At 50.4% G+C, this 13,598-nt stretch overlaps 1 protein-coding gene and 1 long non-coding RNA gene across 19 annotated transcripts in view; one reads left to right on the forward strand and one right to left on the reverse strand.

Annotated features, from left to right (window-relative positions):
• Nucleotides 1-13,598, forward strand: part of CACNA1E (calcium voltage-gated channel subunit alpha1 E) — a 607,618-nt gene that overhangs the window by 577,690 nt on the left and 16,330 nt on the right. For 9 of the 16 annotated variants that reach the window (XR_014816369.1, XR_014816370.1, XR_014816373.1 and 6 more), the window contains 6 exons: nt 1,369-1,496; nt 6,510-6,606; nt 8,654-8,759; nt 11,507-11,614; nt 12,190-12,290; nt 12,579-12,685. Coding sequence is in view for 5 of the 16 variants with exons in the window: in XM_084977828.1 (XP_084833954.1) it covers nt 1,369-1,496; nt 6,510-6,606; nt 8,654-8,759; nt 11,507-11,614; nt 12,190-12,290; nt 12,579-12,685 (647 nt within the window). In the remaining 11 variants the exon portion in view is untranslated. Of the gene's footprint in view, nt 1-1,368; nt 1,497-4,552; nt 4,650-6,509; nt 6,607-8,653; nt 8,760-11,506; nt 11,615-12,189; nt 12,291-12,578; nt 12,686-13,598 lie in introns of those variants that run through there. The other 7 variants (XR_014816366.1, XR_014816367.1, XR_014816368.1 and 4 more) reach the window with 3 other exon arrangements.
• LOC106505021 (uncharacterized) overlaps nt 1-13,598 on the reverse strand; it is a 25,835-nt gene continuing 12,237 nt past the window's right edge. For all 3 annotated transcript variants that reach the window (XR_014816401.1, XR_014816399.1, XR_014816400.1), the window contains one exon: nt 1-438. This is a non-coding gene — a long non-coding RNA (uncharacterized LOC106505021). The remainder of the gene's footprint in view (nt 439-13,598) is intronic.

The raw sequence follows: 13,598 nt of genomic DNA on the forward strand, positions 1-13,598 counted from the left end.
TTCCAGGGTCCATTGTTGTACAATATATTAAACAATTAGAGAAAATCTAGGGGGTGGTGTAACTAAGACCTCTGTGCATTTAGGAGTACAGCGTATAGGGACAAGCCATGTAATCAGAGAGAAAACCTGTTTAAGACTGAACAGAATGGTCCTTGGTTGCTGACAGAAACTCTCTCTCCTTGACATTGGACTTGAGACAAACCAGGGAGTCTGGTGGTATCCAAACCCATAAATTCAGTACAAACAGGAACAACAGGATAGGTATTAAGGGATTGGTTCTTGCTGGTTAGGATGTGGGGGGCCATTCTGGAGGCTGGAGATGTTGCAGCTTGAGTCTAGGATGGGTGGGACAGCAGACCAGAGACAGGATGGTTCATGCTTTCCTCAAAAATCCCCAGTTCTCCAAACAAGTTCCAAACAGAGGCCATTCTTTAATAGCTGAGAAAAAAAATTAAAAAATGAATAATATGAAGATAAACCGAACGATAAATAATTTTCCTGATGTGAATATTATATGAAAGGTAAGCCTTTCTTTCCCCACTATACATGCTTCTTTTGTGGCTTTTACAAAAAGTCGCTGTGCTGCAGTGGGTTAAAGGATCTGACACTGCTGCGTCTGTGGTATAGGTCACAGCTGTGGCTTGGATTCAGTCCCTGGCCTGGTGAACTTCTGTATGCCCTGGGTATGGCTGTAAAAATTTTTTTTTAAAGTCTCTAATATTTGTATGTTTCCAAACCATCACAGTCTCTGCTAAATACTAAGTAAGTCTGTAAGAATATTCATGTAACAACATGTAGTGAACCCCTGCTGAGCTAGAACTTTCTTCTCTCCCACCCCCAGCACCTGGAGCTCTGTCTAGAAAACAGCAGGTGCACAATAAATGTCAGATGAGTAAGCGAGAGCACAGGGTCTTGGAAGCACTTAAGAGCCATGAACAGTTTCAAACGGTCGCACAGGAAGCCCTGCAGCCGGCTCTAAGGCATCTCACCAGTTGTCTTGCTAGCCTCTTTGTGAGCAGGGCTGGGGGAGGGAGGCTTGGCATCAGGCCTTGACTTCCTCCAGCCTTCGAGAACACAGTTGCTGCTGCTGCTTCTGCTGCTGCAGTAACAATGAAAGAAACTGAACAGATGACAGAAGCACCCAAGGAGTACTTCACATGTATAAAGTGGCAGAGACAAGTGAGGCCATCGTGCTCACACAGTGAAACGTGGGTCCCGGATCGTGAAAAGGTGTTGCCTTCAGCAGGATGGGAAGTGCTTTGCCTAGGGACTTCGGCCTTACAGACCTTTGAATTCTTTATTTGCCTTGAAGCCTGTTTTTCTGCGTTGGGTTTCCCCTAAACTCCTCTCCTCCCCCTTGTCCTCCAGATGCTCAACCTGTTTGTTGCTGTCATCATGGACAACTTTGAGTACCTGACTCGGGACTCATCCATCCTGGGGCCTCACCACCTGGACGAGTTTGTCCGTGTCTGGGCAGAATATGACAGAGCTGCATGGTATGTAGGCCGTTTGGCCCCTCTGGAGCCCTCGAGGAGAAGGTTGGAAGTGGACTCCCCTCCCCCATGCCTGCCTGTTACAGAAGGAAAGGAGATTTCTTTTGGCTGCAGCCCCCAGAAGAGGCCAGTCCTTGGACCGGCTCTGGGATCAAGCCAGTTATCAACTGGCTTCTTTATCTTCCTCCCCTGGTCTTTCCTTCTGTGCTAAGCTTTTCCCTGTCTTTGCCATTCTCGGTACACAGTTTGCATCTCAGAGTGTTTGACTTCAGTCCCTAGAATGCTTCCAAAATGGTTAGTGGACTTTTCAAGCAGGGGGGTGGACAGGGGTTTTCTGGACCAGCTGGACATCTGGCCCCCATGGTCAGTGACATGAGTCTTTGATCGCCTCCCTCTCGAAAGGTACAGTTTCAGATAACTCTGAAATTATATTAAAAACCCAGCAAGGTATTCTTCTAACTGATCTCTTATGGGTTTGTAGTACATGAAACTGAGCTAAATGGCAGCAATTGGCAGGGACAACTGCCTCTAGTCTCTGTTCACTTTCCAATAGTTCTCAAGTGATACGGTGCCTTCTGGGCTTTAGAGCAGAGGCTGGCAAACTATAACCCATGGGCTAAATGTGGCCCACAGTCTGTTTTTGCAAATAAAGTTTTATTGGAACACAGCCATGCACATTTATGTACTGTCTATGGCTGCTTTCATACTGCAAGGCAGAGTTGCACAGTTGTGACAAAGGCAATATGGCCCTCAAATTCAAAAATATCTGACCCTTTACGGAAAACATTTGCTGATCCCTGCTTTAGAGTTCAAAGGCAGCCTTTTGGCCCTCACAGTTGAAGACAGGAGGGCTGTGAGCGCTCACTCCACGGGAACTTTTTGTCCAAAGTCATCTAGTTTTAGGATCTTCTCTCACCAGTCCGTCCATTCTGGTCCCCTCTGAAAATACTAGATGAAATGCCATCCTTCCTAGGAATGGGCCTCGTTGCTTCCACCTGGACCACTTCCTAATCTAAGACTCCTCCCCCAATGTGTCCTCCTATGAGGCTGTGGAACGTGGGTCACTGCTTTAGGGGTCGGAAGAGTTCATCGGAATTCCTCTTCCTCTCAGTAATTCCTAATGATTTAGTGCACTGCGTTCTCTAAAGCCATTCCTGTTGTAATGGCGGAGTGATGGCTTTTACTTTCTGGACCTACTTCCTAGTAGGACAGGCTGCTTAATGCGACAGGCAGTGTGTTCCAGGGGACTACAGCCAGTCCTGTATCTTGTCAGCTGTGTGGCCTCGGATGAGTCATTCAACCACTCTGTGCTTGCTCATCTGCATAACAGTGGTAATGCTTGAAGACCTCAAAGTGGTAATGATGCAAACCTTGAGGCTGGTTTTGAGGATTATATTAAATCATATATGCAACTGCTGTTCTCCTTATAACCATACGGGAAAGCACGTGGAACATATGGAAAATTGGTGTCTATGAAACTGGATGGCCATGGGCTTCAGAGACCAAGAAGGGACATCTTTGCTCCCCTGAGAAGGGAGAAACCAATGGCAAGCAAAAGAGTTCATTGCTTCCCTAGCCTCCCTCAGGTGCCCTTGGCTCTCAGAAACCCCAGCTTCCCAAATGCTTTGGGCATCAGATATGCTGCTCCCCAGTCCCGCCAACTGCTGGGAAGAAATGATTCCAAGAGGACAAATCATGAGACGCAGACACATGAGCTGTGAAGGAGCCGAAAGACCAAGGAGAACCTCTTGTGTCTGCTTTGAAATGCACAGCAGAACTTGTCCTGGTTACAGTTTCACTGGTCTTCTTTATGAGATGAGAAGGGAAATGAACCAAGGTAAAGGGAGCCAGTGTCCTCAGAAAGGAGACTGAGACAGGTTTCTGGGCACATCAGCCTCTAGACAGGAGGTCCAATGTACCCAGGTCCCAGCGCAATAAGAAACAGAAGAACACTCATCTCCTCTCAAAAGTCAAGAGACTTGTAAGTACTGCTCTGCTGTCGTTCGTTCCAAAGAGGAGGAATCAACATCAACGGTAGAATCAAGAAAAGGTCAGGAAGAATGAAGCTGGGGCAAAGTTGTATTCTCAGCATGGCCGGTGAGGATTGGCTGCTTGGAGGTAGAGATGCGTGCTTATAATTTCCGGTGAAAACCCTGGTCCATACCTAGATATGGCCAGACCTGCAGATCCCGGACTCTTGCTGACTTGGTCCAGCCCCTGATGGAGCCGATGCTTTAGCCACTGAGAATGAATCAACGGTTGATTCTGTCCTTTCCACAGGATGCCAGAATTCTCTAACAGGCTCAGTGAAAGGGAGTTGATAAGACAGGTCACGTTCCTGGAATTCTGACTGCTTCTGACCAAGCTGCCTGTGGGCTGGGTGGCAGGACTAGGGCTTGCAGGGAGAGCATCGCAACTCCTTCCCAGGCTGCACTCAGAGCACAGATCCCGGCGGGCTTCTGCCAAATAGAGAGGCGTGTGCCCAAGCAGAACTTGGGAAAAATCTGCCACAGAGAGAAGCAAATTCCCTCGTGCCAACTGTGCTCCTTGCTAATTAGCCTAATGGGCCAATTCTCTCTCACCGTCAGTAGAAAGATGCTGACTTCCCATTGCCCTGACAAGCGGGTCTGTGTCGCTGACTGCAGTCAGCGCCTGTGAAATGCCAAGGATTGTGCAGTCCACGTCTCGGCAGCCTGCTGTCTGCTTTTGACGGCGGTCAGAGGCATTTGTGAACTGGTGGGCTTTGTGCTTAAAGGCCTACCTGGTCCCAGGCTCCATGTCCTGCATCTGGCCAGGGAGGGCCAGACTGGTATCTCAGGCTGCTTGTGGTCACTAGGCATTGAACGGGCTCAGATTTCCTTAGAAAATTGGAGTCAGTGCGGTTGGCAAGGTGAGGGTCCTCTGATGCTTACCGTCCTCAAGCTCTCTTGGCCTGGCTTTGCTGGGCCCAAGGAAAGAAGCTGCCCTTCCTCTTCCCGCCGTCCCCTTCATGGCTAAGCTGTCATTCCTCTCCTCCCCTTCTCTGAGTGTCCTATTAACCCACTGTGCTTCCTTTACAGCGGCAGGATCCCGTATAAGGATATGTACAAATTAGTGCGGGTGATCTCGCCGCCTCTGGGCCTGGGAGAGAACTGCCCCTACAGGGTGGCTTGCAAGGTTTGCCTCCGGTCCCCAGCCGTGACCATGACCATGACCGTGACCGGCGGCGGGGTGCAGCCTCCAACCCCCCCTCCTCTCCGTTCTGCTCCACCACCACTGCGCCACATGAGGGAACCTTCATGTTGCTTTCCTTTGAGTTTAAAGAGGTCCATACCCTCCCAGAACCAGCAGCTGTTACACAAGGAAGAAGGGCACACTGGGGGGCGGTGGGGAGGTGGGAGAAAAAGTTAAGGACTTAAACAACGGAGACTTGACCTGTTTTGTTCACATCTGCACACACACACACCTGTCTCTGTCTCTCTCTTTCCCACTGCACCTTAATGTGTGGATTTAACCAGAGGGACCTCTCCCTCCTCCAGAGAATACGGAAATCTTTTTAATCCAGCAAAGAGTTCTGGTTTCCTTCCCCTGGAGATGGAGAGCCTCCTTTTAGCAGACGAGTATCCCTAGCCCATAAATATCTTAGAAAAGTGGGACTCCTAGCATCCCCGCATCTTCCCAGCCCCCCAGATCCTGGAGGGTTTGGCCACGAGCAGTTGTAAAAGCTACAGGACAGGAAGGAGGTGAGAAAGACTTAAAAAATGAGGGCAGGAGGTGAGGCTAAAAATGTAAAGAGAGAGTGGGTGGCGTGTGGGAGACTCGAATAGCTCGGAGGGTCTGGGAAAGGTCTCAGTAGAGGCGGGAGGGCCCCAGAACAGATTTCTTGCTTGTGGGGGTCTTTCGTAACTGCTGAGTCACTGCTTGTCTGTGAGACCAAGGACTGTTGTTCAGGGGCACCCAGGACCTCCCTCTCTCTCCAACTCTGCCCCCCCTCTCCCCGGGGGACGGCAGCACAGCGGCTCCACCAGCCCCTGCCCAAGGCCAAGCCCACTAGATAAGGAAGCCACTCCTGGCACACGCAGCAGGAGGGGAACATGGGCTCCCTGGGGCGTAGCACAGCCTGGCAACTGGAAAACGACTTAGGCCCAAGAAGATGGCAGCCTGGGTGACGGGAAGGAGCTGACCTGGGATGGTGACAAGTGATTCCAGTACTCAGGAGGCCGAACAGCTGCCTCTGCAGAGACTCTTTAAACTCCACCCTGGTGAACCCTGCAGCCGCATGTGGGAGAGCCGCCGGGAGGGCAGCATGGCATGCGCGATGCTCCTCCTCCTCCTGGTTTTGTTCCTTCTGTCCCCAGCATGCCTCACCCACCATGCTGGGGCCCAGGGACCCCTCTTCTCCACAGAGCCAGGTGGAAGCAACGAGCCGACTCTGAGCAGCAGCCACAGCCCACCACTGCCAGCGCCAGCCGCCGCCTTCTCACAGCACACGGGGGGATACACGAGGCTCCGCCTGTGGGTTCAGAGCAGGAGAGGGGCCTGACTTCCAGGCCAGGGCGGGTCCCCAGCGGGGGGCCGGAAATCCTAACCCACGGCTGGATCACCGTCTATCCGGTTTATACCGCTCGCACACAGCCCTGGGAATTGCAGACAGGCGTGTGTTGCAGGGGGGGACGGAGGGCGTGAACAGGGAAGCAGAGGGATGCTAAGCCCGGAGGAGAAAACGGGGCGTCCCGACAGCAGACGCGAGAGTCAGAGGGTCAGAGGTCGCCGCCACGTTCCCGGGTCTGTGTGGGGCGTGATATAAATCCGCACCAGGATGGAGATGCGTGTCTGATTTGCCTCAATTAACAGGTTTCCTATTCTTTTCCTGTTTGTCTATTTTGTTTCGTTTTTCTTCTCCTGTTTTCTGTACTTCTGTTTGTTTTTGCTCCCCGGGAATGCCTGGTCTCCTCTCCTCCCCGTCTGCATCTGTTCCCTGCCACCCTCCCTGCCCTGCCACCTGCCCCTCTCCCCCTCCCTCCCCGCCATGAGCAGTGGCCGCATCCATTACACTGAGATGTATGAAATGCTGACTCTCATGTCACCACCGCTAGGCCTCGGCAAGAGATGTCCCTCCAAGGTGGCATATAAGGTAGACCACCCCTTCCTTTGTTCTGGGCTAGCGACCCCGCAGGAAATGGGATCCAGCTGTGGGGAGGCCAGAGGTGGGGAGGAGGAGGGGCTGGGGAGGTGGAGGCGGAGGGAACCCAGCAGGCTCTCAACCAAGAAGGGATGAGACAGAGGACAGGGTCAGGGAGGTTCACAGAAGCACGAAGAATCCAAACACACGGAGGTTTGTGGAGCCTCTTGGCCGTGGGGATTTTTTTCTGTGTGACTCTCTCTTTCTCCAAGTGTGTGGCTTCTTGGAGGTGGGTTACTAGAAGGGAAGTGTTGCGTAGCACGCTTCCTTTCAGAGGAGGCAGAGCGGTGGCCTGCGGGATAGCAGATCTGAGCAAGCAGGAAGCCTATAGGCAAGACAGCTATCAGAGCTCACTGATAGAAAAAAAGAAACATCCTCAGCAGATAAGGACATAATGCCGAAATTCCTCTAAACGTGGTCCACGAAGAAATTTTCAGCGGAGAGGAAAACGCTTAACCCATTTCTTCCTCTGTGATGTAGGAAGGAATGATGGCTTGGTTCCTTCTAGGTATCAGAAAAAAAAGAGAAACAGCATGATAGACGATGCAACTCCCGTCCCCCTTTAGCCCAGCTACTCGTTTTTCTTAGCAGCGCAAAGGAAAATGCGCACACATTGCATTTGGCATTAGGTCAGCTCATTGGCACAACAGGGCTGTGGGTGGATTCCCCTCAGCTCGCTTAGGGCAGCGTTGTCCAAAGGGAGCCCCTTGCCCTTAGGATGCCCAGAGCTTTGGGGGCCTGAGTTTTGTCTTCACTTTGGTAATAGTTACTGTTAGTTTCCCATCACTGTTTAGACTGACCCTGAACTCTGCTGTTCTCTCCTTCACCTGTGAATGCACCTCAAGGATGTTGCCCCTACTTTAGAAGCTTAAGGAAAGATGGAGCTCAGACACAAACCAAATGGCTTTACTCTCAGAGACACCGTGTTGGTGAATCACATCAGGCAGGATGTGCCAGTGGAGCATGAGAGACCCTGCCTTGGGAAGAAACATTTGCCTTCCTGCCAGGCTGGTGGTTCTGCCAGAGGACCTTCTCCCGCTGCTGCCTCCCAATGTATAGCTCCAGAGAGCATCTCATTGGAACAGGGCCCCTTAGGGACCCTCACCCACCCCACTCCCTGGCCCCTCCTGTGCAGCTTAGGGGCTGGCATCCTTTTTGCTCATGACGCCACATCCAAAAATCTCAGCTGGTGGCACGTGGCCCTGAGTTCTTTGAATTTCTGGGGGGAAGCTTGGTGGGAGAAGGGATGTGGGGATTGGAGGACAAGTTTAAAAAAATTCCGAAAGCAAGATACTCTCTGGAAAGTGGATTTGGCCCTCTCTGTTTGATCCCCTTCCTTCGGGTGAGGGGAAGAAGGCCGGCCCACTCTGCTCCCGCCTTGGTCACCCTCCTCTCCTCCTCTCTTCTCCGCTCTCCCAGCCCTCTTCCCCTGGACCCTGTTTGCCCTCTCCCACTTGTCCATTCTCCTCTGCCTCATCCTTTGGATAAGCTGGACTTCTGCATGTTCAACCATGTGCTGGCAAATTTCATCTTTGGAAGACTCAAAAAGGGGGCATCAGGATGCACCTTTCAAGTAGGAGACGCAAAGCACTATCTTTCCATCTGCGTTTTGGGGGGTATTCATGGGGCCAGTGGAAATCTAGCCCTGAAACAGGGAAAGGAGCCACCTCGCAGAGCTGACTCCTTCCCCTGAGCCTCGGTTTTGAAGAATCCCCGTTAAAGACATTCCTAGGACTGTGGAGGGGTCCTACAGAGTGATGAGTCCCTCTTTGCTTGGAATTCGGCATCATTCTCTAGGAAAAACACAACAAAACCCAAAATGAAACAGCAGCCAATGAGCCTCAAGTGAGAAGCAGGGAGAGGACAGGCCGGGGACAGGGGAATCCTTGCCCTTCTTTTTTGTCTCTGCATTTGACCTTTGCACTTTTCTTCCCTTCTCACCAAGGTTTCTTTCGATATATTTTTTTTTTTCTCCCGCTGTTTCTTTTCTCTCACGCAGAGGTTGGTCCTGATGAATATGCCCGTGGCTGAGGACATGACCGTCCACTTCACTTCCACGCTTATGGCTCTAATCCGGACGGCTCTGGACATTAAAATCGCCAAAGGTCAGTAAGCTTAGGAAGGAAAAAGATGCTGGAACAGCTCATGAGGGGTGGTACAGGATGGAGATGCTTGATGCGTATCCATCCATCAATGCAGTGACTTGGAAATCAAATGGTAGGGTCCCAGTTTCACCTCTGAGACAGAATAACCGTAATCTCTGCCCTTTCCTCCTGGTGGTGGAATGAATGGTTTGCTAATCACTGAGGATCCTTTCAGGTATGTCATCTTTGGTATCTGGCACATAGTAGGTCGTTTAGAAATATTTATTGAGCAAATGAGTTTTGATTTCATTATATGGTATCTTTAATGTCTTGGACACTGTCTGTGGCAGGTGTTATCATGGCAGTACTTTTTTCTTCTTGATTTTTAATTCAGTGACTTAGACAAGAAAGGGAAGGGTGTTCCAGTTGTGGCTCAGTGGGTTAAGAACCCAACATGTGTCCCCAAGGATGTGATTTCAATCCCTGGCCTCACTCAGTGGGTTAAGGATTCAGCATTGCCATAAGCTGCAGCGTAGGTCCCAGATGCGGCTCGGTTCTGGCATTGCTGTAGCTGTGGCATAGGCTAGCAGCTGCAGCTCTGACTGAACCCCTAGCCTGGGAACCTCCCTATGCCACGGGTGTGGGCCTAAAACATGATGGAGGATCATGTGAGAAAAAGAATGCATGTATATGCAAACTGGGTCACTTTGCTATACAGCAGACATTGACAGAACATCGTAAACATCGTAATCATTTTTTTTTTTTTTTTACTAAAAATAAATTATCCAAACTGTCCTCAAAGAAACCACAGGCAAATGGCCACTAACATGGATACAGTCAAGACTGGGCTCATTTCAGGAGCATCAGCACCTGCTCTCAGATCGTCTCGTGACCTAATGCATTAACCCCCTGTCCGGGGATGGGAGGAGGAGGATGGGCAAGGGTCTAGTTGGAGGGCATTCTGGGAATTCGGGAGAGGAGCTGGAGAAGGGCTGAAAGGGGAGTGCTTGTGGAATCTGAGGTCTGTTAAAATGGAGAAGGGTGAGCAGATTCAGAAGCAGCAAAGGGGATCTAGTGAGAAGTTACAGGCACTTCACTTAGGCATTTGCTGGACTATTTGTGCACGTTCTAAAAGTCACATTTCAGGGAGCAGAGTTGAAGTTCTCCAACCACTGCCACCCTTCTCTTCTGCCCTCTCCTCAGATGAAGCCAAGTTGGTTTCAAATGTTACAGGATATTTTATGCCTGTTCCATGGGTGGCTTGGCTTAAGAGTCTTTTTTTTTTTTTTTTAAGTTATGTCTAACATTGAGGTGTAACACAGACATAAATCTTGTGTACAATTTAATAAATTTTCACCAAGTGAACACAAACTTATAACCAGCACTGAGATCAAGAAACAGAGCATTGCTATGCTTTTTTCCACTCAATCTCTCTTCTCAATGGTTTAGTTTTTGCCTTTTTAAAAAAATTTTTTTAATTGAAATATTGTTGATTTACAATGTTTCATTAGTTAGTGCTAGACAAGCTTGCCTGTCTTCATGCTCCATGTACATGGGATCATACAGTACGTTTGGGTTTTTTTGGTATCTGGCTTCATTTACTCAAAATTATGTTTGTGAGATTGAGCCACATGGTTGCATGTGGCTGTAGTTCAGTCAGTATCATTGCTGTCCAGTATTTCATGGCGTGACATTACCGGAGTTTATCCATTCTGCAGGTGATGGGTATTCGAGTAGTTCCTAAATTGTGTCTGTTGTGAATAGTGTGTGTGACTATGCACAATCTAATCTAGCACGTGTCATGATACACATCACACATTTGTATAGGGAATGTACTCAGAAAGAGGGTTGCTTGTAACTCCTCTGTCTCTGATAAAATTCAGTGAAAATTTCTCTAACCTTCCTGATCTTGTCTGATCCAAATACTTTTTGTTTTTGCTTTTTTGTCTTTTTAGGGCCGCACCCATGGCATATGGAAATTTCCAGGCTAGGGGTCCAATTGGAGCTACAGCTGCTGGCCTACAGCACAGCCACAGCAATGCCCGATCCTTAATCCACTGAGTGAGGCCAGGAATCAAACGTGCATCCTCGTGGATGCTTCGTTTCCACTGTGCCACAACAGGAACTCCATTTTTTTAATTAATTAATTAATTTACTTATTTTTTGTCTTTTGTCTTTTCTAGGGCCGCACCAGTGGCATATGGAGGTTTCCAGGCTAGGGGTCTAATCAGAGCTGTAGCTGCCAGCCTTTGCCACAGCAACACAGGATCAGAGCCGCATCGGCGACCCACACCACAGCTCCTGGCAACACCGGATCCTTAACCCACTGAACGAGGTCAGGGATCGAACCTGCAACCTCGTGGTTCCTCCTCGGATTTGTTTCCACTGCACCACAATGGGAACTCCTGAATCTTTTTTAAAATCAGGTCACTTAGCCTTTGGGGTCAGAGTCCTGGAAGAAGTGATGCGCATCTAAGGCTGGCTCTGTGGCTCTTTGCTTTGCCCTTTGATATGCTGAGCACCCGGGAGGCTTTCTGAGTGAGTGAGGAGGCGGATCTTGGTCCTAGGGCCTCAGATCTCCTAGGTCCCTGAAAATGGGAGCTTCCTGAGCAGAAAGACCCAGTAACTGCAAGACCCCTGTCACTAAGGGCCCAGATTTCCTCTGAGAATATGAGGCACGGTGCTGACTCGGCTCCCGCCTCACCTGCTCCCTCCGTCCTTGTCCTTTCTGTGTCTGTTTTGGCTGTTAATGACTCATCTCATCCTAGGTGGTGCAGACAGGCAGCAGCTAGACTCGGAGCTGCAGAAGGAGACCCTGGCCATCTGGCCTCACCTGTCCCAGAAGATGCTCGATCTGCTTGTGCCCATGCCCAAAGGTGCGGGGTCTCCTCCTGGGGACCCTTGTCACCATAGGCCCAGCATGCCAGGACCACATCTTTTGCGGGGTGGGGGTGGGGGGGCAGAGTGATGAAGGCGATAAGGGAAGGGTGCTCTTTTCTTCTTCGGCCACAAAAATGCCTCACTTCTTAAGTCCCTTTTGTCATTAATGGGAAACAGTTTCTTAAGAGAGGTCCCTGGGGTGGTGGGTGAAACTTCTTGGGTGTGTGGTCCTAGCCCTTCACTTAACACAGTTTGGCAAACCCTCAAGCAGCTGAGGGGGAAGGCGGTGGTACTAAGAGATGGAAATGTGACCCGAGGTGGGTGGGAGGGATGCTTACTCAGGTGCTGCTTATCCTCAGTGTCATCACCCTCCCTGGTGGTGACAGCTCCCTGAGGATAGACAGACATGGGGACCTGGTCTGTCTGTGTCCTCAGTGCCTGGCACACGCAGACCCCTCTATCGGTGTTGGACGAGTAGGTGGGTGGAGGAGCAAGCCTGCCTCAGAGGTGTCCTCACTCTCCCCCGCCTGTCTTCTCCCCGTTCCCGTGCACGCCACGCTGGTGTTTTTAGCCTCTGACCTGACGGTGGGCAAAATCTATGCAGCAATGATGATCATGGACTACTATAAACAGAGCAAGGTGAAGAAGCAGAGGCAGCAGCTGGAGGAGCAGGTGACGGTCCAAGACGGTGGCGGCGGGGCGGGGGCGGGTGGCGAGCGCAGGCACAGGCTCAGCATCCCTGGGGCACCGCCCCTGCAAGTGCTGAGAAGCAGAGGTAGGGAGTGTGGGGTCCAGGAACTCTCTGGGATCGGGGGATGAGAAACCCGCGGGGCAGAGGTTCCGAGAGTCACACCGGGCAGCAGTCAAGTTCTTGGGTGACTCAAGTAAATGATGTTTCCTCCCACATCAGTGTAATTTCCCACCCAGTCCTCTGAGTTCCTTTTCTCTCTTTTGACCCAGAAAAATGCACCCATGTTCCAGCGCATGGAGCCTTCATCTCTGCCTCAGGAGATCATCGCTAATGCCAAAGCCCTGCCTTATCTCCAGCAGGACCCCGTTTCAGGCCTGTGAGTATAAGCAGAGGGGCCCCGGCTCCCCTGCCAGCGTTGTCACTCTCGCCATCGGGCAGATGCAGAAACTCACTGTTTGGACGTGCCCGAGAAATGCAACCGACTCTGAGATGGATGAATGATCCTCTCTGAGGTTGAGAGGACATTTTGTGCCTTAAAATGGTTATTCAGCGGGCATAACCGAAAAGCAGACTAAGCATTTTTGGTGCCGAGGCCAGTTTGGGAGACGGGGGCGCCACTGGGAGTGGACAAAGGAAGAGGGGAAATGCTAGTAGCACCGTTTCACAGGGAAGAAACAGGACAGCAACGTACAGGGAGTTCCCGTTGTGGCTCAGTGGGTTACAAACCCACTGGTATCCATGAAGATGCAGGTTCAGTCCCTGGCCTTCCTCAGTGGGTTAAGGATCTGGCATTGCCATGAGCTGTGTGTAGGTCATATACTCAGCTCAGAGTGGCTGTGGTGTAGGCTGGTGGCGATAGCTCTGATTCGACCCCGAGCCTGGGAACTTCCATATGCCACACGTGTGGCCTTAAAAAGCAAAAAAGAAAAGAAAAGGAAAAAAGGCAGTTCAGTAAGTTGCCTAAGGCCATAGGGCTGTCAGGAAGCGGAACTGAAATTTAAGTCTGTTACTTCCAAGCCCAGAGAGTCTTCCCGTTTTACTGTGTTATCTGTAAATGAGAGCAAAGGAACCTTCAATCAGGCAAAACAATTTTTTTTTTAAACTTTCTATATGGAGAGTGAAACCAAAAACCTAATGAAAGAACTTACCAATTCTGGGTTGCACGTCTTGCCCCAGTGTGGGCACTAGTCATAAAGGATCTGTTATATGTACAACCAGGGAGATTTCTAGTGAGTGCCCAAAGGACATGAGGCCCTCTACTCAACATAAATGACCTTTTGTGGTTGGTG

This window comes from Sus scrofa, chromosome 9, assembly GCF_054392235.1.
Source record: "Sus scrofa isolate SSC_HxYL_T2T_F1_AM1 chromosome 9, Sscrofa_HxYL_maternal_Yorkshire_Landrace_v2.0, whole genome shotgun sequence".
Lineage (NCBI taxonomy): Eukaryota > Metazoa > Chordata > Mammalia > Artiodactyla > Suidae > Sus > Sus scrofa.